General features: G+C 39.8%; 1 protein-coding gene across 1 annotated transcript; it reads right to left on the reverse strand.

The window, feature by feature from the left end:
- Positions 1-10,818: 10,818 nt before the first annotated feature.
- On the reverse strand, positions 10,819-25,059 carry cratb (carnitine O-acetyltransferase b). The gene is made up of 15 exons (XM_017485192.3): positions 24,688-25,059; positions 22,096-22,320; positions 21,762-21,880; positions 20,650-20,703; positions 19,800-19,965; positions 19,158-19,332; positions 18,844-18,934; positions 18,493-18,580; positions 18,230-18,330; positions 17,938-18,057; positions 17,315-17,437; positions 12,962-13,097; positions 12,821-12,883; positions 12,521-12,658; positions 10,819-12,013 (listed from the first exon to the last, which is right to left on the reverse strand). Exons 1-15 carry the CDS (start codon positions 24,733-24,735, stop codon positions 11,810-11,812), a joined length of 1,851 nt encoding a protein of 616 aa, XP_017340681.1. The 5' UTR covers positions 24,736-25,059; the 3' UTR covers positions 10,819-11,809.
- Between the last annotated feature and the right edge of the window lie 2,814 nt (positions 25,060-27,873).

Consider the following 27,873-nt stretch of genomic DNA (forward strand, 5'->3'; position numbering starts at 1 on the left):
TCATGTATGATAGAGCTTCAACCAGCATTTGTGGACAGCATGGCGAACTGTGTTCACAGACAGTGAGTTCTGGAGGTGTTTCTGAGCCCATGCAGTGATTTCCATTACAGAATCATGCCTGATTTTAATGCAGTGCCACTTAAGAGCCCAAAGATCACGGCCATGAAGTATTGATTTTCACCCTTGTCCCTTGCGCATAGAGATTTCTCCAGATTCTCAGAATCTTTTGATGATATTATGTACTGTAGATAATGAGATATTAATAGTCTTTTATGTTGAGGAACATTATTCTGAAATTGTTCCACAAATTGTAGATGCAGTTTTTCACAGATTGGTGATCCTCTGCCCATCTTTGCTTCTGAAAGACTTTTCCAGCCTTTGGTTGCCCCATCCCAATTTTTTTGAGACGTGCCGCAGCCATCAAATTCAAAATTTGCTTCTTTTTTTTCTTAAAATGGTATATTTACTCAGTTTAAACATTTGATATATTTTCTATGTTCTATTATGAATAACATATGGGTTTATGAGATTTGCAAATCATTGCATTCTGTTTTTATTTACATTTATTTATTGGAATTGGGGTTGTACAACAATATATTACAGCATATGTGTAGTGTAGTAAAGTCAAGGATTAGGTGTTGTACAGTCTGATGGCTGTTGGCACAAAGGAACATCTGAAGCATTCCGTCTTGCACCTGGAGGGATGAGCCTGTGGATGAAGGTGCTCTCCATCTGCCACAGCTTAACCTACAGTGGGTGAGAGGGGTTTCCCCAGAGTGGATCTGATTTTCTCTCGTTCTCTTCTCCACCACTGTCTCCAGAGTGTCCAGTTTTTGACCAACACCAGAACTGGCCTTCTTCACCAGTTTATTGAGTCTGTCAGCCTCCCCAGCATTAATTCCACCTCCCCAGCATGTCACAGCAAAGAACAGGGTGCTGGCTACCACAGAACATCTGCAGTAGCTTGCTGCTCACATCAAAGGACCTGAGCCTCCTTAGAAAAAACAGTCTGCTCTGTCCCTTCCAATAGAGAGCTTCACTGTTTATCGACCAGTCCAGTTTGTTGTTAATGTGCACTCCCAGGAACTTGTACGAGTCCACCATCTCTGTTTTCTCCCCCAAATAGGTGTTGGGGGCTTTCTCTTCCAGTGGAAGTCCACTACCAGCTCTTTCATCTTGCTGATGTTGAGCTGAAGGTAGTTATCCTCAGACCATCTGACGAAGCTCCACCACACCTCTGTACTCCTCCTCCTTATCCTCACTGATGCAGCCGACAATGGAGGAGTCATCAGAGAACTTCTGGAAGTGGCATGTTCCAGAGTTGAAGCTAAAGACAGAGGTGTAGATGGTGAAGAGAAAAGGTGAAAATACAGCTCCTTGAGGTGTACCAGTGTTGCACATCACCACATCTGATAGACTGCCCTGCAGTTGGACGTACTATGGTCTGCTGGTGAGACAGTCAGTGATCCAGGCTACCATGTCATGGTCTATCTGCATGGCGGAGAGCTTTGCTGCAAGCTAGGGGGATTGGATGGTGTTAAATGCACTGGAAAAGTTGAAAAACATGACCCTCACTGTGCTTCCCAGCCTCTCCAGGTGTGAGTAGGCCCTATGCAGCAGGTAGATGATGGCATCATCCACACTGATTTTGGCCTGGTACGCTAACTGCAGCAGATCACGGGAGTCACTCACAATCAGCTTCATGTGCTGCAGGATCAGTCTCTCAAAGGTCTTCATGACATGTGAGGTCAGCACCACAGGTCTGTAGTCATCTAAGGTACTAGGACAACCCTTCTGGGGCACTGGAACAATGCAGGAGGTCTTCCACAGTTGGGGCACCTTTTCAGTCTTGGGGAAAGATTTAAAAGGTGTTGAAACACAACTGCAAGCTGTGTAGCACATGCTTTGAGCAGCCTGGGGTTAATGTTACATTTACATTTACATTTATTCACTTAGCAGACACTTTTATCCAAAGCGACTTACAAATGAGAAAGATGTCTAATGTTGTCTGGGCCCATAGATCTGTTGATTCAGAGCTTGGATAGCTTCCATCTCACCTGACTAGATGTTATGAATGAGGTGGTGGAGGGAGAGGAGGAGAGGTTAGTTGAGGTGCCTGTAGCTGCGATGTTTCCTGTATTGACCTCAGTATCAGGAGTGTAAGATTGTCCTTTTGAGCTCTCAGTGGTGGGGGCTGTTGAAAAACCTGGATTAGCTCATTTGTACATTCCAGGCCCCCCTTCACGGCTGGACTAGATTTTTTAAGATCAGTTCATCCACTCTCATACCTCTTTGGCACGATTTCTTTCCAGTTTGCTCTCTAGCCTCTCCTGGTAGCTGTTTTTGGCTTTCCTCCATTCCCTCCTCAGCTCCTTTTGGACCTACCTGAACTCCTCATTGTCTCCTGCAATGAATGTTCTCTTTTTTCTGTTTAGGGGGACTTTAATGTCTTTGTTGATCCATGGCTTGTTATTTGAAAAACAGCTGACCTTCTTTGTGGGTACAACGCTGTCCTCACAGAAACATATGTAATCCGTAATACAATGGGAGAGTCCCTCAATGTCCTCTAGGAAAAGGTCCCAGTCTGTGGTCTGGAAACAGTCCTGCAGGGCCTTTTCGGCCTCACTGGACCACACGTTTACAGACTTGGTGTTGACCGGCTGCTGGCTGACTACAGGCTTGTACACAGGTACAAGGTAGATCAGGTTGTGGTCTGATCTGCCCAGACAGGGGAGGGCAGTGGAGTTGTATTCCCCCTTCACATTGGCATACAGCAGGTCCAAGATTTTATGCTCTCTTGTTTTGAATTTTAACTACTGTGTTAGCGTTTTAGAGAGGAAGACATGGTTGAAGTTCCTGTTGATTATCATAAGTGTGCTGGAGTGTTGTCGCTAAAGTTTCGCAGAGGTGGTGTGGATGATGTCACAAGTGCATGCCGCCACTGCGGATGGTGGAATGTACACAGTCATAACAATGGCATGAGAGAACTTCCTGGGCAAAGAGTATGGTCTCAGCCCAACAGCCAGTAGCTCTAGATCTGGAGTACAGATGCTCTCTTTCAGCGTTATGTGTCCAGTATTACACAATTTTGAGTTAACAAAAACGGCTATACCTGCTCCCTTCTTATTACTGCTCTGTTTTCTGCTCGCACTAGTGTGAAGCCAGCTATCTCAACCAAAGAAACAGGAATGTTCCATGTTAGCCATTTTTCCGTGAAACACAACAAATTGACCTCCCCGTACTCATCCTGGCTGTTCACATCCAACTTGTTGGTCAGCGATCTTCCATCCCCCATAACAAATGATGGAAGGCAAGGCTTGAGTTTCCTGTTTCTCTCCTGCTTCTCCCTAACCTTCACACCTGCTCTCCTCCCTCGCCTGTGCCTCCATAGCGCCACTTATATGTCCACTGGCAAAACCGTTGCTCTAGTCTGGTACATCAGGAGCTGCTCCCTTGCATAGATGAGCACTGGACGAATAATCATGGTGGGTCCAAAAAGATACGACAAAAATACGATAAAAATGAAAAAAATTCAGCCACACATATGGACAAAAAAAGTGAAATAAAAGTCTAGTGTAAAACCAGAATGATAGAAAGTCAAAAAGAGGTGAAAAAAGTTAAAAGAGTTAAAAGCTGCAAGAGTTGCTGTGACCAGCTGCCGTTTGCATCGGCACATTTTTGTAAATATTTGATTATATCTTTTAATGTGACAGCACTGAAGAAATGACACTTTGCTACAGTGTAAAGTAGTGAGTGTACAGCTTGTGTAACAGTGTAAATTTGCTGTCCCCTCAAAATAACTCAACACACAGCCATTAATGTCTAAACCACTGGCAACAAAAGTTAGTACACCCCTAAGTGAAAATGTCCAAATTGGACATTTTCATGATACTACCTCCACCATGTTTTACAGATGAGATAAGGTTCTTATGCTGGAATGCAGTGTTTTCCTTTCTCCAAACATAACGCTTCTCATTGAAACCAAAAAGTTCTATTTTGGTTTAATCCTTACACAAAACATTTTTCCAATAGCCTTCTGGTTTGTCCACATGATCTTTAGCAAACTGCAGATGGGCAGCAATGATATTTTGGAGAGCAGTGTCTTTCTCCTTGTAACCCTGCCATGCACACCACTGTTGTTCCATGTTCTCCTGATGGTGGACTTATGAACTTTAACATTATCATATGTGAGAGAGGACTTTAGTTGCTTAGAAGTTACCCTCGGATCCTTTGTGACCTCACAGACTATTACACATCTTGTAATCTTGGAGTGATCTTTGTTGGTCTCCACTCATGTGGAAGGGAACAACGGTCTTGAATTTCCTCCATTTGTACACAATCTTGCTGACTGTGGATTGGTGGAGTCCAAACTCTTTAGAGATGGTTTTGTAAACTTTTCCAGCCTGATGAGCTTCAACAACTCTTTTTCTGAGGTCGTCAAAAATCTCCTTTGCCATGATGTACTTCCACAAATGTGTTGTGAAGATCAGACTCTGATAGATCCCTGTTCTTTAAAATAAAACAGAGTGCTCACTCACACCTGATCGTCATCCCACTGATTGAAATCACCTGACTCTAATTTCACCTTCTAATTAACTGCTAATCCTAGAGGTTCACATACTTTTGCCACTCACAGATATATAATATTGGATCATTTTCCTCAATAAATAAATGACCAAGTATAATATTTTTGCTTCATTTGTTTAACTGGGTTCTCTTTATCTACTCTTAGAGCTTGTGTGAAAAATTCTAAAAGGTTCACAAATTTTCAAGCACTACTGTATATGAAGAGAAGAATAGTCAGAGAAGAAAAATGAATTAAAAAAGAGAAACATCTACACCTTAGAGTTTTTCCATGATTACTGCATATTCTGTTTTGACTTAAATATACATCATTCACAGTACATGGTGAGATCTGGAATTAAATAAAGACTCAAATATCAAAATGTGTATACAAATATTTTAAACAAAGGGTTATGAAATACTCATTACATTTACAAAATTACCTTTTGGCTTTTTTTTTTTTTTTTGGCATATTTGGAAAATTCAGTGAAAATTCACTCCATTCACTTGTTCATCTGTTTTTTTTGTTTTTTTTCATGAGCCAGAATTACAACTTTCTTCTTCCTCTCATGATGCATTGAATGCCAGAGTGGAGAATGAGCTTTCACATGATTTCATGGGAAAATGTCATAATATTCAAGATTTTTGGAAACTCGTTACCATGGTACCCTACAGAGTTGAATAGGATTTCTGAAAAATATATCCCACTGGCCTTACGTATACTGTATACGCACGTGTGTGTGTGTGTGTGTGTGTGTGTGTGTGTGTGTGTGTGTGTGTGTGTGTGTGTGTTTGTGTGTGTGTTCTACAATAAGTCCTAACTGCTACAGAACATGGAAGTGAAAATCTCACTCAATTAACAAACCTTATATGATCATACACAGCGTTAATGCACGTTTATAATATGTACACATACAGTATCTCACAAAAGTGAGTATAGCCCTCACATTTTTGTAAATATTTGATGATATCTTTTCATGTGACAACACTGAAGAAATGACACTTTGCTACAATGTAAAGTAGTGAGTGTACAGCTTGTGTAACAGTGTAAATTTGCCGTCCCCTCAAAATAACTCACTACTATGTACTACTATGCACTATGTACACTCACTACTTTACATTGTAGCAAAGTGTCATTTCTTCAGTGTTGTCACATGAAAAGATATCATCAAATATTTACAAAAATATGAGGGGTGTACTCACTTTTGTGAGATACTGTATCTGCAAGTTATATTTACTAAAAAATGAACACCCACAGGCAGGGAGAGTCCCAAAGGGCATAGACAGGGGCAGGGTGGCCATTTTAAAAGTGAGAAGGGGAAACCACACCCCAAATCCACACACTAATTCACACAAGGATCACATTCAACAAAGTACCATGCTTAAGAATCCAACACACTTTAAAGAAACATGGAGAACGTTTCCTTCCCCTGAATGTATGAATTTAGCTCATAACGACTAGCCTGGCCTGTAAAAATACACAAGAACATCATCACTTATTAAGCGTAGCTATGTTTGTATGATATAAGAATACGAGTCTGTAAATGCACATCGAATTAAATTTGTTTATACTTTCTTCATTTATTTCTACTCGTCTTGAATATATTTCACCTATTGTAAAGTTTTACACTTGGACCAGGTGCTAGCATGGAGAGGTCTGCTTAGTAGTTTGTTTGTAAGAAATATGTAAACATCCTTTGCTTTTTCCTGAGGTACATGGCTGGTATTTATTGACAGAAAAGTAATGAGAATATATAAGTACATTTGTAGTTTAATATTATCATTTATTAACTCTAGCTAATAAAGGAGCTGCCTTACAGTACGGTGTTAAGCTAGTAGCAATCAGTGTATTGATGTGTGATATGCACCAAACATATCGTGTGGTGGAAAGTCTCCTCAGACAAGGGTAAAAAACAAGAACCTCTCAAAGTCAAGGGGTCTCAGATGCCAAAAAATCAGACTTTAGGGATAAAGCAAGAAAAAAGCAGAGACGCTCTGCAGATCTTCTGACAACACAATCATGGTTCAGGTTTTCATACAATCCCAATACAATGATCTCATTAGGTGGGGTTTTTCCATTTTTCTTTTAATCACGCCCCTGACGTCTGGCCACAGTTATTTCACCATCCCTTTGCAAGCACAGAGAGTTTAAAAAAAAACCAAACAAACATGTTTTTATACTGATTAACATTATATTTTCATTCGTGAACTTTTAACAATACACTTTAAGAAATCACAAACATCAAACTCTTAAAAAGACACAGAACACAGACTCAGTGTTCCCTGACAGGAACGGAGGGTGAGTCCTCGCTGAGAACTGGCAGAGTGCGCTTGGAAGAAAAAGATAGTTTATAAGTGAGGAATGTGTGTTCAGTGATTTTCCACACATCAGAGTCACACCAGCTTGTCTTAGTGTCTTTGATTATATTACTCGATTATACATGATTGGATCACACTTTAATACTTTAATACTATAATCCCAAGGTAGTCGCACTTTTATACCTGAACACCTGAATCAAATTTGACATGTTCATACCATCTTGTTAAGTCCAGTCTGCAAACTAATTTAACCCTTTAACATCCTCACTAAGAAAAAAAAGGCTATGGAAAATTGTTGAAAATGGAAATTTCTTTTGGGCAATAACAACAACAACAACCAAAGTTTATTTTTTTTAACAGACCCCATAGATTTTTTTAAAATATAGGTCATAACTCATGTATAAATACATTTACTATATACGAAAAACTTTTAGAAAAAGTCCAATAAAATATAGAGATAGATGTTTGGAGTGACTTTCTTGTTCCTGTATGGAGGCAAACTGGCACACAGCAACATTTAGTGAATGTTTTTAACATACCATACCTAAACCCAGTGGTAGAGATGGCTCAGTCAGGCTGAGGTAAGTTCAACACATTTTTCAATAAGACGTCGTGACATAAAAAAATACGTTCTACCAAACGGTTGAGAAGAAGGGTTAAGTAAGTTCACTCCCGTAAAACTCTGACTTCATGTCATGTATTCGTTCTGATTCGGTCTCAGGTCCGCCGATCAGTCAGTCCAAAACAAATGCATGTTGTTGTTTTTTTGTGATTGTCAGTCACAGACTAAGTTGCATGTGCAACATGAAAAATATGTGCGGTGAACTTTCCTGTGAATGAGATCAGCTTCTTTACTTGCTCCCCTGTTTGTTGGGAGGAGGAGGGGTTATCTTGTGTCTTCTGCAGATGTTGATATTTAGCTAGGTCTATCACACAATGTCAGGGTCAAAGCTTACTATCCATAATAAAAAATATAATGGATATGTTGTGTGTGGTTTCTTTCTGCTGAAGTTAACCTAAGAATTTGCCACAGAGGGCGGTTAACAGCTACAGTATGTAAACATGTGTAAAGGAATCTCTAAAATGGACTCAGGGACAGTTTTTTATTTTATTCATTGTATTTGAACAGCGGCTTGTGTATGAAATGTGTTGTATAAATAACACACGCCAACACACAACAACAATTTCCGCAAAGTGGAAGTCACTCAAATTAATGAATCAATTAATACCTGTTTGTAGCTGGGACATGCTGCGTAGCGAGATAAACATGATGTGGATATGGAATAGACAAATCCTAATCAGTGTCATAGGAAGTAGACCACCTGGAGTTTTGATCATTCCCACCCTGCATGAGCTAGACCATCCTGAATCCAGAAAAAGCACAACCAATCAAATATTATTGTAAAATCAGCGATGGTTGTGATAAACAATATGTCACATCCTGTGTAGGTGATGAATATAAAAGTGTCGCAGTTGTCTTAATGAGGGCGTTGAAAGTTCAGAAACAATTTACTTCCTGTTCTCACTGACATTACAGCAGCTCTAAACAGTCAGTCCCTCACCAACCTTTATTTATTCTTTCTCTTAAAGTTAAAATTCAACAGTGCTATGGTATAAAACTGGATAGTTTGCAGATAAAAGATATGAAATAGGAAATGAAATGTAATGGTATTTATTTACACTTTGTATAGGCCTTTTCCACACAACGTAGCTGATGAGGACATTACCGATCATGTGACTAGTCTCTGCTGCCAAAGCTCTAATTTTGGGGCTCCAAAGTGGAACAACTGGAGGTTTCATCTAGTCTCTGGGATACATTTGGATGATGTGGCCAAGCAGATGAGGAAAGACGAGGTTGGAAAGGAACATGATGTTCTTTTGATCACATTACTGAGCTGGAATGCCTTTTAACCCAGGCCATGCATGATAAAGGCTTATCTCAAAACAACTTGCACGAGTTAAAACTCCCTCCTGATGCTGCAGTCATAGCAAGCTTGTCTTTTCAAGGCCAAGGAGAGCCTCGTATCTCTTCAGTGTTATACAGCGTTAGACTGCTGTGTAAGAAAATGTCTGCTGTCTAACCTTCACATTCCTCATGAAAACGTTTGTATTGTATTAACTCTCAAAAAGAACTTACAGGCATTTTAAACAAACACTCCTTTTTTTGCTCTTTCAAATTTGTTGTAACTACTGTACTTTTTTTTTTTTTTACGATTAAGTAATTATTCATCAATTCATTCAAGCAATTTTTCTGAACATTTCATATAAAATGACTTTTAAAAAATAAAGATCCCAGCAGCCAGGTTGGAGAAGAGACCATGCTTTTGTTCACGAGACAATTCAGAGAATTGAAGTTTTATACGCATCAGTTAGTGTTCGACAACTTCATCAATTCTACTGCTGTGTTTAGATGGAAAACATATTGCAAAGGCGGTGTGTATGCATGTAAATATTGTCGTAGTGCTAGCATCATACATTGCATATATAACACATAGATAACACACATAACACATGTTGGCTAGAAGCAGAAAAAGTGCTCCATGTATCATCTATTTAAATTAGCTAGTGACCTTGAATATTTTTTTCGGATTTATTGAGTACATTTAACAGTTAAACTAGATAGCTAGTTTCCATTTTCTTTTTACAATTTTTTTTAGGTTAACTGGTGTTTCCTAAAACAATAAATGTCCAGTTCATTCCACTGTTACAGGTAAGAAAACGGAACTTTTGATGAAATATTCCACCAAGATTGTGCAAGGTTCTAAGGGTACACATAGTACTAGATTACACTCCTGTTTCAATGGGGAAAGTGCTTCCTGAAATACGATATGGTGCGATTAAATACGAGCAGAGGATGCTCATTTAGAGAGTCTCAGTGCTCTAGGTTAAGATGATGATGCTCTGTCTTAATGAAGTACTGTCATTGATAAATCACTAGATTTGTAATATACTTCACAATGAGTGTCTGAAGCATTTATTTATTTATTAATCAATACAATCCCTAAAGTATTTAATCTATGTATATGTGCGTAATTTATTAGGGAAAACGCAGGATAGCTCGTGTCTGATCATTATTAAACTTCAAATGCGTACTCTAGGCATAGTGTCGGTCATGATGGTCAGCAATAAACAATGGCTGAGCACTAGAGCAGTTAAGGAAAAGTTGCAAGGTTGTTATAGTGCTTGGACCTCTTGCTGCTTTTAGCTTTATTTTGTAATCACAATTGGCAATTTCGGTTTAAGGCAATTCTATTTTTTGTCTGTTTTTTTATTTCCAAATTGTCATTTAAAAAATTTAATATTTCACAAAGTTTTCTCACTTGTTGGAAGGTCACGTCACCGGGTTCGTTTGATCATTCCCAAATTTCAAAGCAGACTTTCGAGGTTTTAATGCATAATATTGAAATAAATATGGTTAAAATAAATAGGGGGCACTAATGCCAAAAAAAGAAAAGTATTTATTTATTCTAGTAACGTAGTGCTTGTGATCTCTGCATTCAGCTGCATTTTCATAAAGATCATTCTCTGCATGATCTTTAGTTTTACATGATTTTTTTTTTTTAAATTGACGAGCTATATTTTCTAGCACCAAGTCCTTGGTATTTTTATATTTTGTAGAATCAGATTGTCTCCTGCGGGAACTTCTGATTGTTCCAAGACTAAAAGACATACGCAATACAGTGTTTATAAGGAATACGGGACATTTACAGCATTTCACACGATTTGCAGTAGTGCTTTAACCCTTACCCATTATTTTGCAGGTACATTTCCAGGTGTACTGTACAATCCTGCATTTTCTTTATAACTCCTGACAAGCTATATTTGATATATTTTGATTGATTATATTTTCAGCATCACCAGATTTCCACTAAAGTAATCTTTCTCCTCGTTTTACTTACATAAAATAAATGATTAATAAATTGGCAAAATACACAATTTGTTTGTTTATTTATTTATTTTTTTCCCCAAAACTGAGTATACACAACGCCCTTATAGAAGTACAAATACTTGCGGAAGCACAAGTCCAAATACAAGCAGAGACTTTCAGATGAAAGCAGATTTCTTATGCATATAACAGTGGAATCAAACATGCATTTCTCAGACATAAATATAGATCCCATAATGCACTGCAACCACCATAATGCAGTCAAACGTGCCACCTGTGCAGTAAAGAGTGGATTAAAGCATTTAGGTAGCACCATTTCAGATAAAGCATGCTGTTCAGGATGATCGAAGCCACGTTTCACACCCGACCCAATCAAACCCAATCAACAGAGCTTAGACTGCTCCTTTCTAAACAATGCGTTTAAACACAACACAGCAAAGTCATCGTTTTGTTGAGTAGGAAACTTGAAATGAGCTACACAAACGGCTTTTAAAACTGTTTTACAATGGATTTCGAAAGAAAGGGGGGAAAAAAAAGCTGGTTTTACTTATGCTTTGCTTTTAAAGTTCCAGTTGAGAAGTTCAACTTGAAATCAACATATGAAACATTATTCACGTTAACATGGATGGCAATGGAGTGCAAATGAGACATGATCACTGTCTTAAAGGAATATTCTGCTCAAATACACCAAATACAGTCACACACCAAGGCGTGTTTAGTGTCTGAGGCTGGCTCCTTTCGTTTATTACAGGAGTAACAAGGATAATGTAGCTAGTCAAGCGTTGAGGCTAGTCACACATCAACCTCAAAAGATGCCATTCGTCGTAATACTTTAAACATAAGCGGTTTAGTATAAAAATAATAATTCATATTTGGAGTGCATTATTAGCATCCAAATTTTAATGCATTTAAACTGTAGGTCACACCCCGTACCTGAACCTGAACCTGACCTCAAACAAAATAAACCAATGTTCCTTTCTCAGGCTTACTGGTGTGTTTATGTAGATTGAGCATACGGAGAAGGGGTTAAAGCTCGAGTGTCTACGCAGTCGGCTGGAGTAACTTGTGCAGGTCATGGAGGGCACTCTCAATCATCACGGCTAGTTTCTCAGCGTTGGTCTCATCGCAGCAGTTGAAGGCGGTGATGGAGAAGTGAACATGATCCGGCTGGGGGTTGTAACACACGGCATAACCGTCCGGAACCAGGGGCCCGAAACTCATCACGCTGTCCGTGTTCGTCGGAACCTGGGAATATGCGAGTACATATTCACTTTAGTATAATAATAACAACTTCTGTTGTCATTTTAGTTATTATAATAAACTGCATTTTATGCTTTTGACACTAGGAAGAAAGGAAACACACCTGTGCCTCTGAGTATCAGCTCAAATCTTAGCACTTGTGTGCAAAAGCTACCAAAGGCGTACAAATCTACGATATTATGTAGATTATGTTATATATTTCTATGAATTCTGGCTATCATCAGTTAAATCTGTTCCACTATTAATAAAGAGACGGAACCACTGTTTTTCGGAAACGCATCGGATATAGATCGGATCCAGGTTATTCCTATTCTGCCTGGATTTTCCTCTACTCTAGATTTTTTTGTAATCGGGCCAAGACCACCTCGTTCAGGTGTTATGGTGTGAATCTGCAGTTCGATGTGTGTGTGTGTGTGTGTGTGTGTGTGTGTGTGTGTGTGTGTGTGTGTGCGCGCGTGTGTGCGCGTGTGTGTGTGAGAGAGAGAGAGAGACCTGTCCGGTGCGGAGTTTCCAGTGCGTGGCGAGTCCATAAGCTGTGTCCATGAACATTCTGGGCACACTCAGTCCCTCCTCGATGGCCTGCAGCTTCAGACCCAGCAGGTGGCGATCGATAGCCTGGCCTTTCAGTGCCTGATGCACAGACACACACACACACACACACACACACACACACACACACACACACACACAGAGAAAAAATAGTGTTGATATTCATTAAATATCAGTAAAGGTACATTGCTTTCTTTTAATATTATATTCTGCAGTCTAGTCGAAATGTGGGCGGAGTCACACCTGATCTGTCAGCTGACTGTAAGCCTCCACAGCTTCCCGCAACAGCTCGACCTTCACTTCCCCCTGAAACACACACACAGTGAATGTTATCTCTACGTTAATGTTCTCTCTTCTCGTCTCTCATTGGTTCGTGTGACTCACAGAGAGGGCGGGGTCATCAAAGGCCTGGACAAATCTCAGCGTCTGATTGGTCGGGGAGCGGATGTAGTCTGTGCGTCCTCCCCGGAACATTCGGAGTGATGCAATATCGCAGGCGGGACACACTTCCCCATGCACTCTGAACACACAATTTACAATTTAATTTAGCTGCTATTTATAGTTTGTGCACAATTTAAAATTTTTATGCTAATATTATTTATCTTAATCCACTATTAATTTTTTTTTACACTAATTACACTCATCAGCTATTGACATGTTTTATGCTACTTGCATTTCTATAGTAATTGACATTGTTAATACTAATTACAGATTTTATACTAATTACATGTAATACTTACATTTAGCCACTAATGACATTTTTACAGTAATTATAGGGTATATTAAAAAGCATAGTCAAATACTATAGAATATATTCTAATTATCCTAGATTGTAAATGCGTACTGATTTAGAAAATTCTGAGTGTGGTATTCTGTGTCTCTCTGTGCTTCTCTGCACAGCACTTAAATAAATCAGCATATGGACATGTGAGTAAGGAGAGAGAACAGGGGCTGGAGGATTTGAGGATTTTTGGGGCCTCAGGGTAATGAAGGAGATTTCTGGGGCCTCAGGGTAATGGAGAGAGAAACCATTAAGGCCATAGGAGTGAACTTTGTAACCTTTTTTTTTTTTATTTTTTTATTTTTTTATTTTTAAAGAGTGAGCTGTGGGGTTTTCTGGATAAAAAGCACAATAACGTTTACATTTCTCAAACGATCTCAGTGCTTTATATTCTCCCTCAGCTTCTCTCTTATTTCACTGTCTGTATTTATTTACCTTAATTAACTGTTTATTTTGTTTATTTACTTTTTTTAAGTACATTTTTCAATCATCCTTTTGGTTTCTCTCTTTTAGTCTCAACATCTTTCTCTTTTCTGCTCTCTTTCTCCTCCTTGTACACTTCTTACTCTTTCTACAGTAGTTCTTTTTCTTTACTGCTCTCTTTCTCTCTCTCTCTATTTTTTCCACCCAGTCTCTTGGTTTCTCTGACTTTTGTTTGTTTGTTGTTTCTTTCTCCCTCGTCCTTAGCTCCATGTCAGCACAGTATATTATTATTGATATTATATATTACATAGGCTCTGACGCGTGTAAAGCATCAGCAGATGCTCAGGTGATGGAACGAGAGGGCTGGGGTGTGTTTGGAGAGCGCAGGAGGATGAAATTTAAAATGTTGATTTACACCGCACCCTGCTGGTCACTTCACCGTACTACAGCACCAGAGGATTGTAATGATCGAAGATTTATATCGGTCATACACAATTATATACAGTATATAACTTGGTTCGAAATTTTTTAAAAATGATGATCAGTAAGATATTAAAAACACGTTTCCATCTCAACGTTGGAAATTCACCTCCAACTTCAGTTTAATGAATAAGATTATAATAAAGAAAATGAAACAAAACTAGTTGTTTTTTGTCCATTTTTGTCTGCCCGAATGTCCCGAGTAGACTCTCTGATTCTAACAGACTGTTAGATCTCTTTTTCCATGTCTTACACATTGCTTAATGAAGGAATTATTTGGCATAGAGGCGTCCATTTAATCCTGGTGAAGAGATCCCTGACTTGAACAAAAACCATAAAAACAAAAAAAAATTACTAAATCCCTTCACAATTTAGCAACAAGGAATGTATTTTCCATCATTTGGTTTGATTATAAATCAGCCCTGCGCAATAGTTTTATATTTTGATTTGTGTTCAATTCGTAAAATGTATTATTTATTTTAATAATGATTTTTTGGGGGGGTATTTTTATTGACAGGAATTTATACATTTGTTACATTTCCATTTTGTAAGAAAAGGTTTGTGACCGTGTTGGAGTTACCAGGGTTTGTGCACTGATTACTGATATAATGTGATCTGATCTTTATCTGAGTCAGAATTATAGACAAACACAGTTTGATTAAACTAATAACACACATGTAGTAGTAGTTTTCAGGAGTTTATCGAGCATACTGAGTAATAATTCACAGTGCAGGCTGGAAAAAGTAAGTGAACCCCTGCACTAACAACTTCTCCAAAAGCTAACCGGAGTCAGGTGTTTAAATTGAGGAGATGAGATTGGAGGTGTGGGGTGTACAGGTGCTTTACCCTTTAAATAAAGACACAAATTCCAGTTACTGACAAATCTGTTCTTATTGAGAACAGCTGGTTAGTGTGAACCATGTCTCCATCCCATCAACGTTCACAGCACTGTAAAAGACACATTATAGAGACGCAAAGCTGGAAAAGGCTGAAAAGCATTTCTAAACACCTGGGTGGTCATCAATCCACAATAAGACAAAATGTCAAGTATAAATGGAGGAAATTCAGGACTGTTGCGACTCTCCCTATGAACTGGCATCCCGCAAAAATCACACCAAGAGCACCCTGGGCAATCCTAATGGAGATTAAAAAGAATCCAAGGGTAACAACAAAAGACCTGCAGAAAATTCAGAACTTTGAAAGTTCATGTGTCCACTATCAGGAAAACACTGAACAATAATGGTGTTAATGGAAGGAAACCACAAAGGAAACCACTGCTGTCCAAAAATAACATTGCGGCACGTCTTAATTTAGCCAAAAACCACCTGGACGTTCCACAACGCTTTTGTTCTGTGGATAGGCGACTATGTTTGGAGGTAAAAAGGCACTGCACAGTAACACCAAAACCTCACCCCATCTGTGAAGCATCTTGTGGGGTGCATCGTGGTTTGGAGCTGCTCTGCTGCCTGGACGGCGTGCGGTCACTGAGGGAACAATGTTTTCAAAACTGTATCGAGACATTTTACAGAAGAATGTCAGAGCATGACCTCAAGCTTCACACAGGCTGGGCGATGGAACAAAACAATGACCTAAATCAACTACAGACTGGCTGAAAAAGAGTGAAAATTATGCTTTGGTCCTGCACTTAACTCAACTGAAACAGTTTTGTACGGAAACGGACCAAAACTCCTCCTCGTCGTTGTGCCAGTCTTATAAGCAGCTACAGGAAGCAATCTGTGGAGGTTGTTGCTGCTAAAAGAGGATCTACAAGTTACTCAATCCAAGGGTTCGCTTACTTTTTCTCCAGCCGGCACTGTGACTGATAACTCACTGAAGACTTGAGAAGTTCTTGAAAACCTACTGTTTGTTTGTTATTAGTTTAATCAGATCGTGTTTGTCTATAATTGTGACACAGATGAAGATCAGATCAGGGTTTATAAATAAGCGATGCCAAAACCCTGGGAACTCCACAGGGTTCACAAACCTTCTCCTGCAACTGTAATTGAAATAGGGGCCTATTTATTGACTGATAAATACATTAAAGAGAAGGGTTAAAGTCCCTGCGAAGTGCCGTGTTGCCTTGAAACGTGCAGCGTTATTCGATGTGTTTAAGTAATTTCCACTGAAACAGGAAGTCCGGTCGGGACATTTAGAGTGGCTCCTCCCCCTTTTTAAATAGCCAATAGTGTTTAGCTTATCTCAAGTCATGTTAGAAAAGGTTTTTTATTTTTGATTAAATGTAATAATTTAATAATTGTCACATAACATACTTACTCGTGCCAGAGGTGACGCCCCTACAGTGTAAAGGGGAGGAACAGACGTCAAGGCCAACTGAAGGTAGCCAACAAACCCTGTGGTGAACACCCCAAAATACCCAGCACAAATACCTCCTTCTTCAAAGTGACTGAATTCAAGCCATTTCCTTCTTAACCCACTTCCAGTTGGAAAACGGAACAAAACTCACTCCTTCAAACAGTCACAGACACATTCACAGCCCGTGCTTGCTGAGATGATTTCTCTCGCTCAACACCACCAACGTCGGCAAGGTGATGCTTATGATGCTCGAGGCGGGACACTTCAGATTCTACAGAGCGTCTGGTTGGACATAAAATCCGATCAACAAAACCGCTGATCAGAGACTGTCAATTTTGAACGCGTACATCTTCTAAATGCGAATTTTGTCATTGTTTTGGAGCGTACTAGCTTATAGAGAACCTTAAGGCTGACATATTCATACTAAAAGCCACAAGACTTCTGTCTGGATTTCATGGGGACTTTTAAAGATGTTTCCGTGTTCTGCCGGGAACATCTACTTGTCACAGTATAATCTAATTACCTATAAAGAAAAGTAAATAAAAACGAAACCGTAAATACGCTGAGACCTGTGGTTTCATAGTTCATAACCTTTCGGCATTAGAGTATAGTTTAAATGAATGTACAGTTTAGACTCGTAGTTGCTGGAACAGTAGCAGCACAGACTCTGCTTTAGTGACCAGAAGGTTATGAGTATAAATCTCCGAGTTCTGTAAATTAAATAAAAGGATTTTGTTCACCTGTAGTATGCGAGCTGGATGGCCATCTGGATGAAGGAGTTGGGGCTTAAACCCAGCTGTTTGGGAAATTCCTTCCCGAAGTGCTGGAAGTTAAAGCAGCTGATGTCCAGATCGTTGATGAGGCTGGATGGGGAGAGAGAGAGAGAAAGGAAAACAGATACAGAGAGTTTTGGGTTTAATAATACAGCCAAAATTATGCCTTAAATAATAAATATGTATTTCTATAAAAGTACTACACACACATGGAGATGTGTCTCTGTCTTAAGCTAAAAAAATTCCTTTTCTTATTTTAACGATATTTTGATGATGTTTACTATTTAAAGAAACCCTGACTGTTTTTAGGGGATGGCCATCTGATAGTGCTGAATGACTCCAAAAATATTTTCAGTTCATGCGTACAGAACAGGCACATCAGGACGAGCAGCGACACCCCGTGTGTGCTTTAGACAGCAACTGCACGCTGCTGTGAGAAAAGAACGTTGTGCCGGTCCACCACTGAAGTAAGCGCTCCCTCCTTTTGTACGATGGACCTCCCTGGTACCAGAAGTGGTTCCGCTGGAGTCCACATCACAGTTAAACTGGAGCAGTGTGTAAATGTACAGCGAGGTCATAGTGATACTCACATGTTGAGGTTCTGCTTGGCCATCTCGAGGTCCCACTTGATGGCGCGGTCGATGTAGAAGTAAAGCTTCTTCGGCATGGGCAGAGGAACGAGAGGAGCTCGGACTGTCTCGGGCTTCTTACTGAAATTATAATGATTGGTCTAGGATTCAACTGATTAGTTTACAAATTAGTCTGTGATTAAATCGGATTAGTGTAGAGTTGAACCTGTAGCATCAGTATGGGCTTGATCTAGTTTATCTGTTTCTCTCTATTGAAAGACAGAAGAAATAACAGTAAAGAGTGTGTACGTACCAATACTGCAGGATGTGGTCCAGCAGGGTGGCGATTGGAAGCCCTTCAGCTGTGGCCTGTTCATAGAGGAGACCCCATGACCCATCCTCACTCACCACAAACTAGAGAGAGAGAGAGAGAGAGAGAGAGAGAGAGAGAGAGAGAGAGAGAGAGAGAGAGAGAGAGAGTATAATGATTAGTCATTAAAAAAAAAAAAAAAAAAAAAAAAAAGTTTCTTATAGCAAAAATTTCTTCGTGTCAATGGGCTCTGTAGCTCCGCCCACCTGTAACGTCTTATCGAACCAGCGGTTCCCACTGTTTGAGTAAGTCCCGCCTCCATGAAGGATCTGAGCCGCCATTCTGCTCGAGTACCTGCCATGGAAAGGAGTCAAATATTAATGAATCATGAAAATAATGTTTAAATTATTTTATAGAAAACAAACAAACAGTGAATCAAGTGATTCAGTGAGTCGATCAAATGATTCGCTTAAATGCTCTACAGATGGATATCTGAGGAAAATCCATTAGCAAACTCAAAGAGAAGTAGATAAAAAAGATAGTGTGTGTGTGTGTGAGAGAGAGAGACTGAGAGATGGAGAGAGAGGGAGAGAGAAAGATGGAGAAACAATTCATACTTCTCATCGCAGATGGTCATGACAGGCGAGTCGAGACACAGTGTGAACAGACCTTTCTCTATGAGCCTCACCGACTCCTTATTGATCTTATCTAAGAGACAGGGCAAGGACACAGAGAGAGGAATGTAGTGCACTAGTAAGGAACAAAATGGCTCCCTACAGCACATGTAGTGCACTAGACAGGGTGCAGCAGCTGCAGTGTTATTTTATGATGTAATGCAGTAAAACAGGAATGTTCACAGCTTTCTTCACATGTACTCAGTCAATGTTTACTGTATGAAATAGAAGTGTCTGTGTGTGTGTGTGTTTTTTACCCTGCAGTAGGCGTGTGTAAGCCTGGCCCCACGTGTGTCTGTGGTCACTGGTCAGGATGCCCATCGGCTCTTTATCGGTTTTCCAGGACTGAGCTCGGATCCGGCACAGCTGAGAGTGAATCTGACTCTGAGTGAGGGGGGTGCCATCACTATTGTACACGTCCAGCTGGAAAAACTACAAACACACACACATACACACTTTCACCAGATTCACAGTGAAATAGAAGACTTCAGATTGTAGCAGATGCTAATTTCAGGGCCAAATGCTATGTTATAAGAATGGAAGGTTTTTCTTTACAGCTCCAAAACAAAGAAACACTCACATTATTCACCGACTATAGAAATAAAATAAAACCATCAGGAATATCAACGTTAATAAATATCAATGTTATTAAATATTAAAAAGATACAGTGTGCCTAAAATTACCCTCTAGTTACTCTTCTCAACCTGCAACTTTTATCTACACTTTCTGTACAGTCGTTTAACTTCGAGTCTGATTCTGACGTTAATTCAGATTTCCTGGTGTGAAAATGTTTGTGTATAAACAAGATCTGATGAAATGAACCAAATGAATGGCCTTTTTTTTTTTCTTATCAGAAAATGCAAAAAAAACAAACAAACGGCTCGTGTTTGTGTCTCACCTGGTAGTTTCGCACCACGGTGATGTGGGCGGGGCCACGGCGTGGGCGGCCATAGTGAATCATGTTATCGTGCTTCGGGCCGGGAACACGACACGACGAGAAGAGTAGAGGAAACAGCTCCATACACAACGGCCTGCCACGCATATACTCTACAGGTAACCTCCCACTGAGAGAGAGAGAGAGAGAGAGAGAGAGAAAGAGAGAGAGAAGAGTGGGTGATTACAACTTAGAAATTGAAAAAGAAGACATACTTAAACCTATAAACCCAAAGAATTAATCCTCTGTAAACACTGTGACTTCCTGTAGAAACAGACACACATATCACTCTGATGTTTCTAAAACAGAACCACCTCAGACAGGAATATTACTGTACATTCACAGCCACCATCCCAAACCTCTCCTCTGTGTTTTAGAGGAACCTGAAGGAAATACACAGCTGCAGATATATATATATATATATATATATATATATATATAAAACACTAATGTAATATACATTAATGTCTATTCATGTTTGTGTTTATTTTACTCATTACTGTTTTCTCTTTCTTTATTTGCTGTTATTGTTTGTCTGTATAACTTCTATATTAATTTGCTTTGGCAACATTTTTGAAACAGTCATGCCAATAAAGCACACTGAACTGTGTGTGTGTGTGTGTGAGAGAGAGAGAGACTGATACAGAGAGAGACAGATATATGTGTATAAATATATGAGAGAGAGACAGATATATGTATATATGAGAGTGAGAGAGAGAGATAGAGAGAGAGACAGATATACAGAGAGAGTTTGTGTTTAAACTCATGATCATGGAATTAAAACAGTGTTTATTCGGTTAAAAAAAAATCAAACCTGTCCACTTTATTCTTGAAGTCGAGCACTGCGGAGATGAGCTTCGCTGCAAACCTGCACACAGACACAGAGTGTAGTGCTTAAATACATTACCCAATCAGAGCACAGATCCCATCCTGACTGTCAGGTTATCCAATCAGAGCGCAGATCCCATACCTCCGTCACGTTACCGAATCACAGCGCAGATCCCATCCTGACCGTCACGTTACCCAATCAGAGCACAGATCCCATTCTGACTGTCAGGTTATCCAATCAGAGCGCAGATCCCATACCTCCATCACGTTACCCAATCAGAGCGCAGATCCCATCCTGACCGTCACGTTACCCAATCAGAGCGTAGTTCCCATCCTGACCATCACGTTACCCAATCAGAGCGCAGGTCCCATTAATAACGGACTGTTATTAATGTTCAGTCCGTACAGGAGTGTTTTTGTGAATGTTGCGGCCAAAAATGTGACTTTTCTGCGGCTTTTTTCAAAATTTGCGATGCAACTTGCAGTTTTTGGTGTTTTTTTTGCAGAAAACTACCTGGATTGGTGAAATTTCACTTGCATGGACGTTCACAGTGATGTTCATTGGTAAACGACACCTTTCAGTTGTACTCATGTTCGACGCACGTGAATCGAATAGGGCTTTGGTTATAGGCGTGTTGTGATGACATCACATGATGCGTCTTGGAGAAAATCTGCGGTAATTTTGAAAAAAAAAAGAAAAATCGCACGCTCCTCCGAATATTGCTGCATTTGCTTGATTTTGCATTAAGTTCTGCGATCGTGAAATCCTACCGGGACTGATTATTAAAGTAACACTGTATGTCCCTCTGGTCTGACCTTTAACCTGATTATGTAGAAGAAAAACGAGTGTTCAGTTAAATCAGTCCGACTGTTTTTTCTGTCTGACTATTTTCACATCGCATCCATGTCTCCAGGCTTGAGACAGCTCACTGCGGGATGAACTGTACGACTTCACGACTGTGTTTTTCCCACCTCTACTGTAGCCAATACAATTTCTAGGACTACTGACATTTTGTTGCAAGAAGTAATAATGCGTGTGCGTGCTTTTATTTGCGTGTGTGTGTGTGTGTGTGTGTGCGCATCTGTATTTAGACTCACAGTAGCTGTCCTCTCCAGTCACTGAAGTCGCGTCGGGGCAGTGAGATGGCCGGGTTGGAGTGAACAGCCAGGGGCTGACGACTCTCCAGATATGCCCATTGAACCCACCAATCTGTTATCTACATACACACACACACACACACACACACACACACACTATTAACACACACACACACAGTAACTTTACATTTCGTTGCACTTAATCACACCACCTTGTCATGGAGTATTTAACTCCTTAGTTATTAAACTAACGATTGTTGCACCGTGATTTTAGAAAAGGCCTCAGACTCCTCAGAGAGTCTCACACACGAGAGTGACGATATTCCTGCTTTACCCAGTTGTGTGTGTGTTTGGCACGTTTCTCCAGTCCTCTCTGCAGTCTCTCTCCGAGTCCCCCCGCACTGCCGAATCGCTGCACCGTCTTACGCGTGTGCTGCAGCTCGTCCAGGGGTAAGAGCGGCTCCAGGGCCAGCAGGTAGCGCTGCAGCGTATGAGCTAACAGAGGAACCGGCTGAGGAGGAGGAAGATCAGACGAATGATGTACTCGTCTCACCGGGACCTGCGCACACGGGAAGTAATACAGCAGGGTCATGTGACCGTACGACACACAAGTGTGCAGAACTTATAAGCCATTTCACAATACACAGATCATGAGAAGTGCTGGACGATACGATGATTAAGATGTTGATGCCGTTACGATACACGTACCGTGGCAGGGCTTTTATAACATGTAACTGATGGAATGTTAAAAGAACCCATTTTACACCTGTATTTTCAAGCTCTCACGTTCTCAATGGGAGACGGGTCAGGACTGCAGCAGGCCACGTTAGCACCTGCACTCTCTGCTTACGCAACCATGCGCTTGTAATCCGGGCAGAATGTGGTTTGTCCTGCTCTGGATGGCAGCGTATGCTGCTCCAAAATATGTACATATCTTTCTGCATTAATGCTGCCCGCACAGATGTGCAGGTTACCCATGCCATGTGCAGAGACACGCCCCCATAACATGACAGACACTGGCTTTTGAACCTGATGCTGAGAACAGCTTGGATGGTTCTTTTCCTCTTTGGCCCGGAGAACACGACAGCTGTTTTGACCAAAAACTATCTGAAACGCTGGATCGTCGGACCACAAAACGCGATTCCACTGTGCTACTGTCCATCTCAGATGAGACCGAGCCCAGAGAAGTGGGCGGACCTTCTGGACAGTGTTGATGTACGGCTTCTGCTTTGCATAGTAAAGCCTTAACTTGCATCTGTGGATGCAGCGGCGAATGGTGTCGACTGACAAAGGTTTACCGCAGTATTCCCGAGCCCATGTCAGGATCTCCATTGCAGACTCGTGACGGTTTTTAAGACAGTGACGTCTGAGGGATCGGAGATCATGCGCATTCAGAAGTGGTTTTTGGCCTCGCCTTTTACACACTGAGATTTGACCGGATTCCTCAAATCTTTTAATTATACTGTGCACTGTAGAAGGTGAAATGCCCAAAATCCCAAAATGTGTCTTTGGGGAATGTTCATGTGTTGGAATGTGTTGGATTATTTCCTGAAGCATCTGTTGGCAGATCGGTGAGCCTCGACCCATCGTTACTTTTGAAGGACTAGACCTTTCCTGGAAGCTCCTTATATACACGATGATTGCCTAATCATAGTATATAAGGAGCTTCCAAAAAGGCTCCAAAAAAGGAGCCTCCAGATGCCTCGCCTGTTTCACATCACCTTTTTATTTCAACTTGTTACATCGCTATTTCAAAATAAACGTTTGAAAAAAAACCTCAGCAGTTGATTAAGTAAAACATTAAATACCTCGCCTTTATACGTGGTTGTTTTTTTTGTATACAAGTCAAAGTACATTTACAAACCACTCCTCTTTGTTTTTATTTGCACTTTCCATACTTCCAAACTTTTTCAGAACTGGGGCTGTATTTATTTCATTTTAAAAAAGTACAGTACATTTTCATGGTACAGTCAGAACTGTTTCTTTTTGTAATAAAGTTCAGCGATATTTCACTTTGAGCGTTATGTTTAAATTCAGTATTAATTTTAAAAACTAATTGGTTGATTACTCGGTTAATGGCAGGTAGCTTGTAGTTTTTATTGTTTACTTCTTTTTATTTTTTGTCTTAGGCTAAGACCTTTACTGAGAGAAGCACACAAGAGTTCCAACACACATGTATACTAGTGCAAAAGACAAATAAAGATCTTGAATATTGAATGTATCGTGATACACACCGATAACTCTATTGCAATAATGATGTTCCTACTTCTTCTTCCCATTAACATATTTATTTACATTTGCGTACATTTAATCTGGGACTAAACGCTTCTTTAATGCTGTTGTCTGTGGAAAATGCACGTCCTACAAATCGTTTACGTGGACGAACACAAGACTTTCACTCATTTTCCTGGAAGTGATGAAGTTAAAACGAGAACATCTCCAAAACATCTCCTCGATAGTGTAGATGCTGCGGTCACACTGGTGTCCATCACACTAAGGGGAGCTCTGAAACGTCAGGTCTGATTATAGGGGAAAGTACTTCGACGAAACTTTAAATCTTAAAAAGATTCATCTTAAAACTCAATATAAAAACATCCCAAATTAGTGCACCTTTAACTAAAGGAACGTTTTTCAAAATAAGTGCATACTTAAACAAAACTTGACAAACAGTGAAAATATAACAAAACCTGAGATTATTAAATACACTTATTGAGTAGATTATGTATTTTAGGAAATTGTACACAGAAATGTGTATCTAGGCCTACATATTTCTTCACTATGATTGACTGTACCACAATGACTAAACTGCATTAATTTTTAAATTAAGATCCTAAATTAATCACATGCATGCACACTGAGCTCAATTTAACACATGCATTATATTTAAAAAAGCAAGTTTTGTCAAATAAAATGAAATGTTACTTACTCTCGAGCGCAAAGCGAAGTTCGCTCGTGATAAAGTCTCTAAAATCATGACTGCAGCACCGGCACACGACACAAACCACTAAATTAATAAAGCAGTTAATTAGAGGACATTAATGTGTAAACAGATGTTACAGAATGGCGGAGCAGGGAAACGCATTATCTCCATGCGACTATTATTATAGTGAAAAGGAAAAAAAAGGAAAATCAGTTATGCGCTAACTGTGAAAAACAGTGCGCTAGATCAACTTCCGGTCACTGAAGCTGATTACAACTCGGTCTTGTTTTGTTTGGGATTCTTTTGTTTTGTTTTGCAAAGTCCGAGTTCGTGCCCCTCTGCACGTCCGGGAAATAGCAGGAAGAGACCTGAGCACGCGCGCAGTGTTTGCGACTCACGCCTAACAAGCCGGAAGTGCCTGGCCTTGCAATCGCTAACTGCTGAGACACGTCAACGCGCCCGCCATTTTAGAAAGGTCCATATTCGATCATAATGATTCATGTAAACGCAGCTATTGTTGAGGTGCGGGTCCAATCTTATAAAATCGGCTACGACTCGCATCATGGTCAACGATTTTGCATAAAGTTTGGTTTATTCCAGATGGCACACATTGCTAAATATTGTAGGTGATGTAAATGTAAACATATACGTATAGTATAAATTCTGATTGAGTCTTATTCTCTGGAAACTAAATAGATATTGTTGGATAGAAATGACAGTAAGACGGTGCCAGAACCCGACAGGCAGATTTTAATTCACAGGAATCAACAATATCAACATGAAATCACAGATCAGAACAATATCAGGATCAAAAGCTGATAATGTGATGTCAGGTAAAGCTAACATGATATGGGCCGAAGCTAGCAGCTCTCACAAGTTACTTCAGTGTAGTAACTCTCAATTACAAATCAACATGGAAACCAAATTTCCGCAAAGAACTGAGGTCAACTTCAGGATAGATAAAAAATAAGATGTAAAATGCACTAATGTGGCATTAAAAAACAACAACAACAAAAAACATACCGCTCAGCAGTAAACTAGTTAGCTTGTGGTGAGTTTAACAAAGTGGAGGTATCTTTTAGCTTCCAGATTTGTTAGCATAGGGGGAAATCTATTTTTATTTATTATACTTAGAGCAGAAACTTTCTCCGTCTACGTACGAGTTCAGCTTGTGGTGTCACTAAATAAACTTGGCTTTGGAGCACATCACACATCATCTGATATGCAGATTATTAAAGTATAACGTGGTGCCTGGAACGTTTGAGCTATAAACCCAGCTGCAGCTAGCTGAGTTAGCTAATATTAGTGATGAACAAATCAAGGTTGTTCACCGTAACGTTATATTCTGACAGGTTTTTCTGGCTGACAGTATTGAAAATATTTATGAAACGTAATCAATATGTGTAACTAACATTTGGATATGTTAATGAAGTGTATTCAATATGCATTACCAACATTTAGAATTATTACTTAAGCATCATCGAATAATCAATATTGGTTAAAAAGCATAATCTATATGTATAATCAATAGTTAGAAGCATAAGTTAAATCAATAGAACAATGTTTGATCAAGTTATATTCTAAGTGTGTATTGAGCTGGATGAACTCCGGTGTCTTACTGTACACTAGTTGTTCTTTCTGTACCAGCCTGTATCCTCCTCCACAGAAGCAGATATAACTTTGAGGCCGATACCAATTAATGAGCTCGGGTAAGGCTTGGGGAAAAAGGCGAGTGTGGATCAAGGTCAGGACACACAAGCCTGTGTGAAACATTTTTTTTAAAAAAAGAAGAAACCATGACCGCATGAAATCGTTTTGAGAAAAACCACTAACTGCGCATGCTCCACAAATTTAAGATAGCACATAGACATGAATATTTAATTGTGGCAAAGAAGATTGGTCTGTTTTAATGAGGAAAGGCAAAACCCCGCCTAAGATGGATACACTGTGGAGGAAGGTATATAAAGTGCTGTGTGTGTTTGCATAATTCAGACTTTCTGCAGACTGTCACACTTTATTGGTTTTCAATAAAGTTTATTTACTTTTTGACATCTACTAAACTCTCTGTCTGTTAAGTTTTTGACTTAGGCTAAGACTGTTGGTTTATCCACGACAACAGTAAATAATTCAGTGAGAAAATGAGGATATAAATCAAGACTCTGATAGTGAAATGTAACTAATGTGAGCTAGTAGTTTAAGTCGTTACAACAATAAAAATGTTTTGGAAAATGTTTTGCTACCCTTTAAGCTGGAATTAGAATTTTTCAGAGATGTAAATAGTGAGCGTATTAGCACAAGGAACTTCCTTGGATAGAGGTAAGATGGTAAAAGGTGTGGAACGCAGATGGTCTAACCAACCATCATGAGTAGACACATGTGGAAAGTTTCACCTCAGCATGGAAAACCATTTTCTTTAACAAACACCTTATAATAAAAGAAGATGATCAGAGACAAAAGAGTGTGGTTTCCAGAACAAAACTACAGCAAACTCAGCACTCAGTGTGTGTGAAAACCCACAGAATAACCACGACTAAAGCACTCACTCAGCTCAAGTGTCACGTAATGGAGTTGAGGACAGATGCAAATTCAGATAAGAGTTTTTATTAAAGGAGATATATGCAGACAAATCCAAATCAGTAATCTAAAGCGTGGTCCAAAAACATGCAAAATGTCAGGCGATCGGCAAACAGGAATAAATAGGGCAAGGCTAGAATCAGAATCGAGAAACGAGGTCAATAACATGAATCAAAACGAGAAGCGAGAAACAAAGAACAATCGCTTGGTAATGAGGTGAACTCAATGCTACACAAAGTATACAGAGACATGAGGGGTTTAAATGACAAACGTAATCATGGGTTAAACACGGACAACTGAAAACAATGATAACACACATTTGGAAAACAACCAATAACTAAACAGCTGCGGAGACAGAACATAACCATAACCATAACAAAAGCACATGTCCAACATAAACAAAGTCACTGTCATTGAAGACTGAAAAGCGTGCGTTCGCTAAGCGCTCATGCATCTGGCTCGTGCATGAGCATGCACTTCAGTTTTCTGAGCACACTGCAGTACTGCAGTGCTGACTCAAGGGGAAATCATGACAGAACCCCTTCCCCCCAGAATACACTCCCCTCCCCGGGTGGTCCTGGCCCTTTGGGCAAAATGTCTTCATCTGAACCGGGAGAC

Source organism: Ictalurus punctatus, chromosome 14 (genome assembly GCF_001660625.3).
Source record: "Ictalurus punctatus breed USDA103 chromosome 14, Coco_2.0, whole genome shotgun sequence".
Classification (NCBI taxonomy): domain Eukaryota; kingdom Metazoa; phylum Chordata; class Actinopteri; order Siluriformes; family Ictaluridae; genus Ictalurus; species Ictalurus punctatus.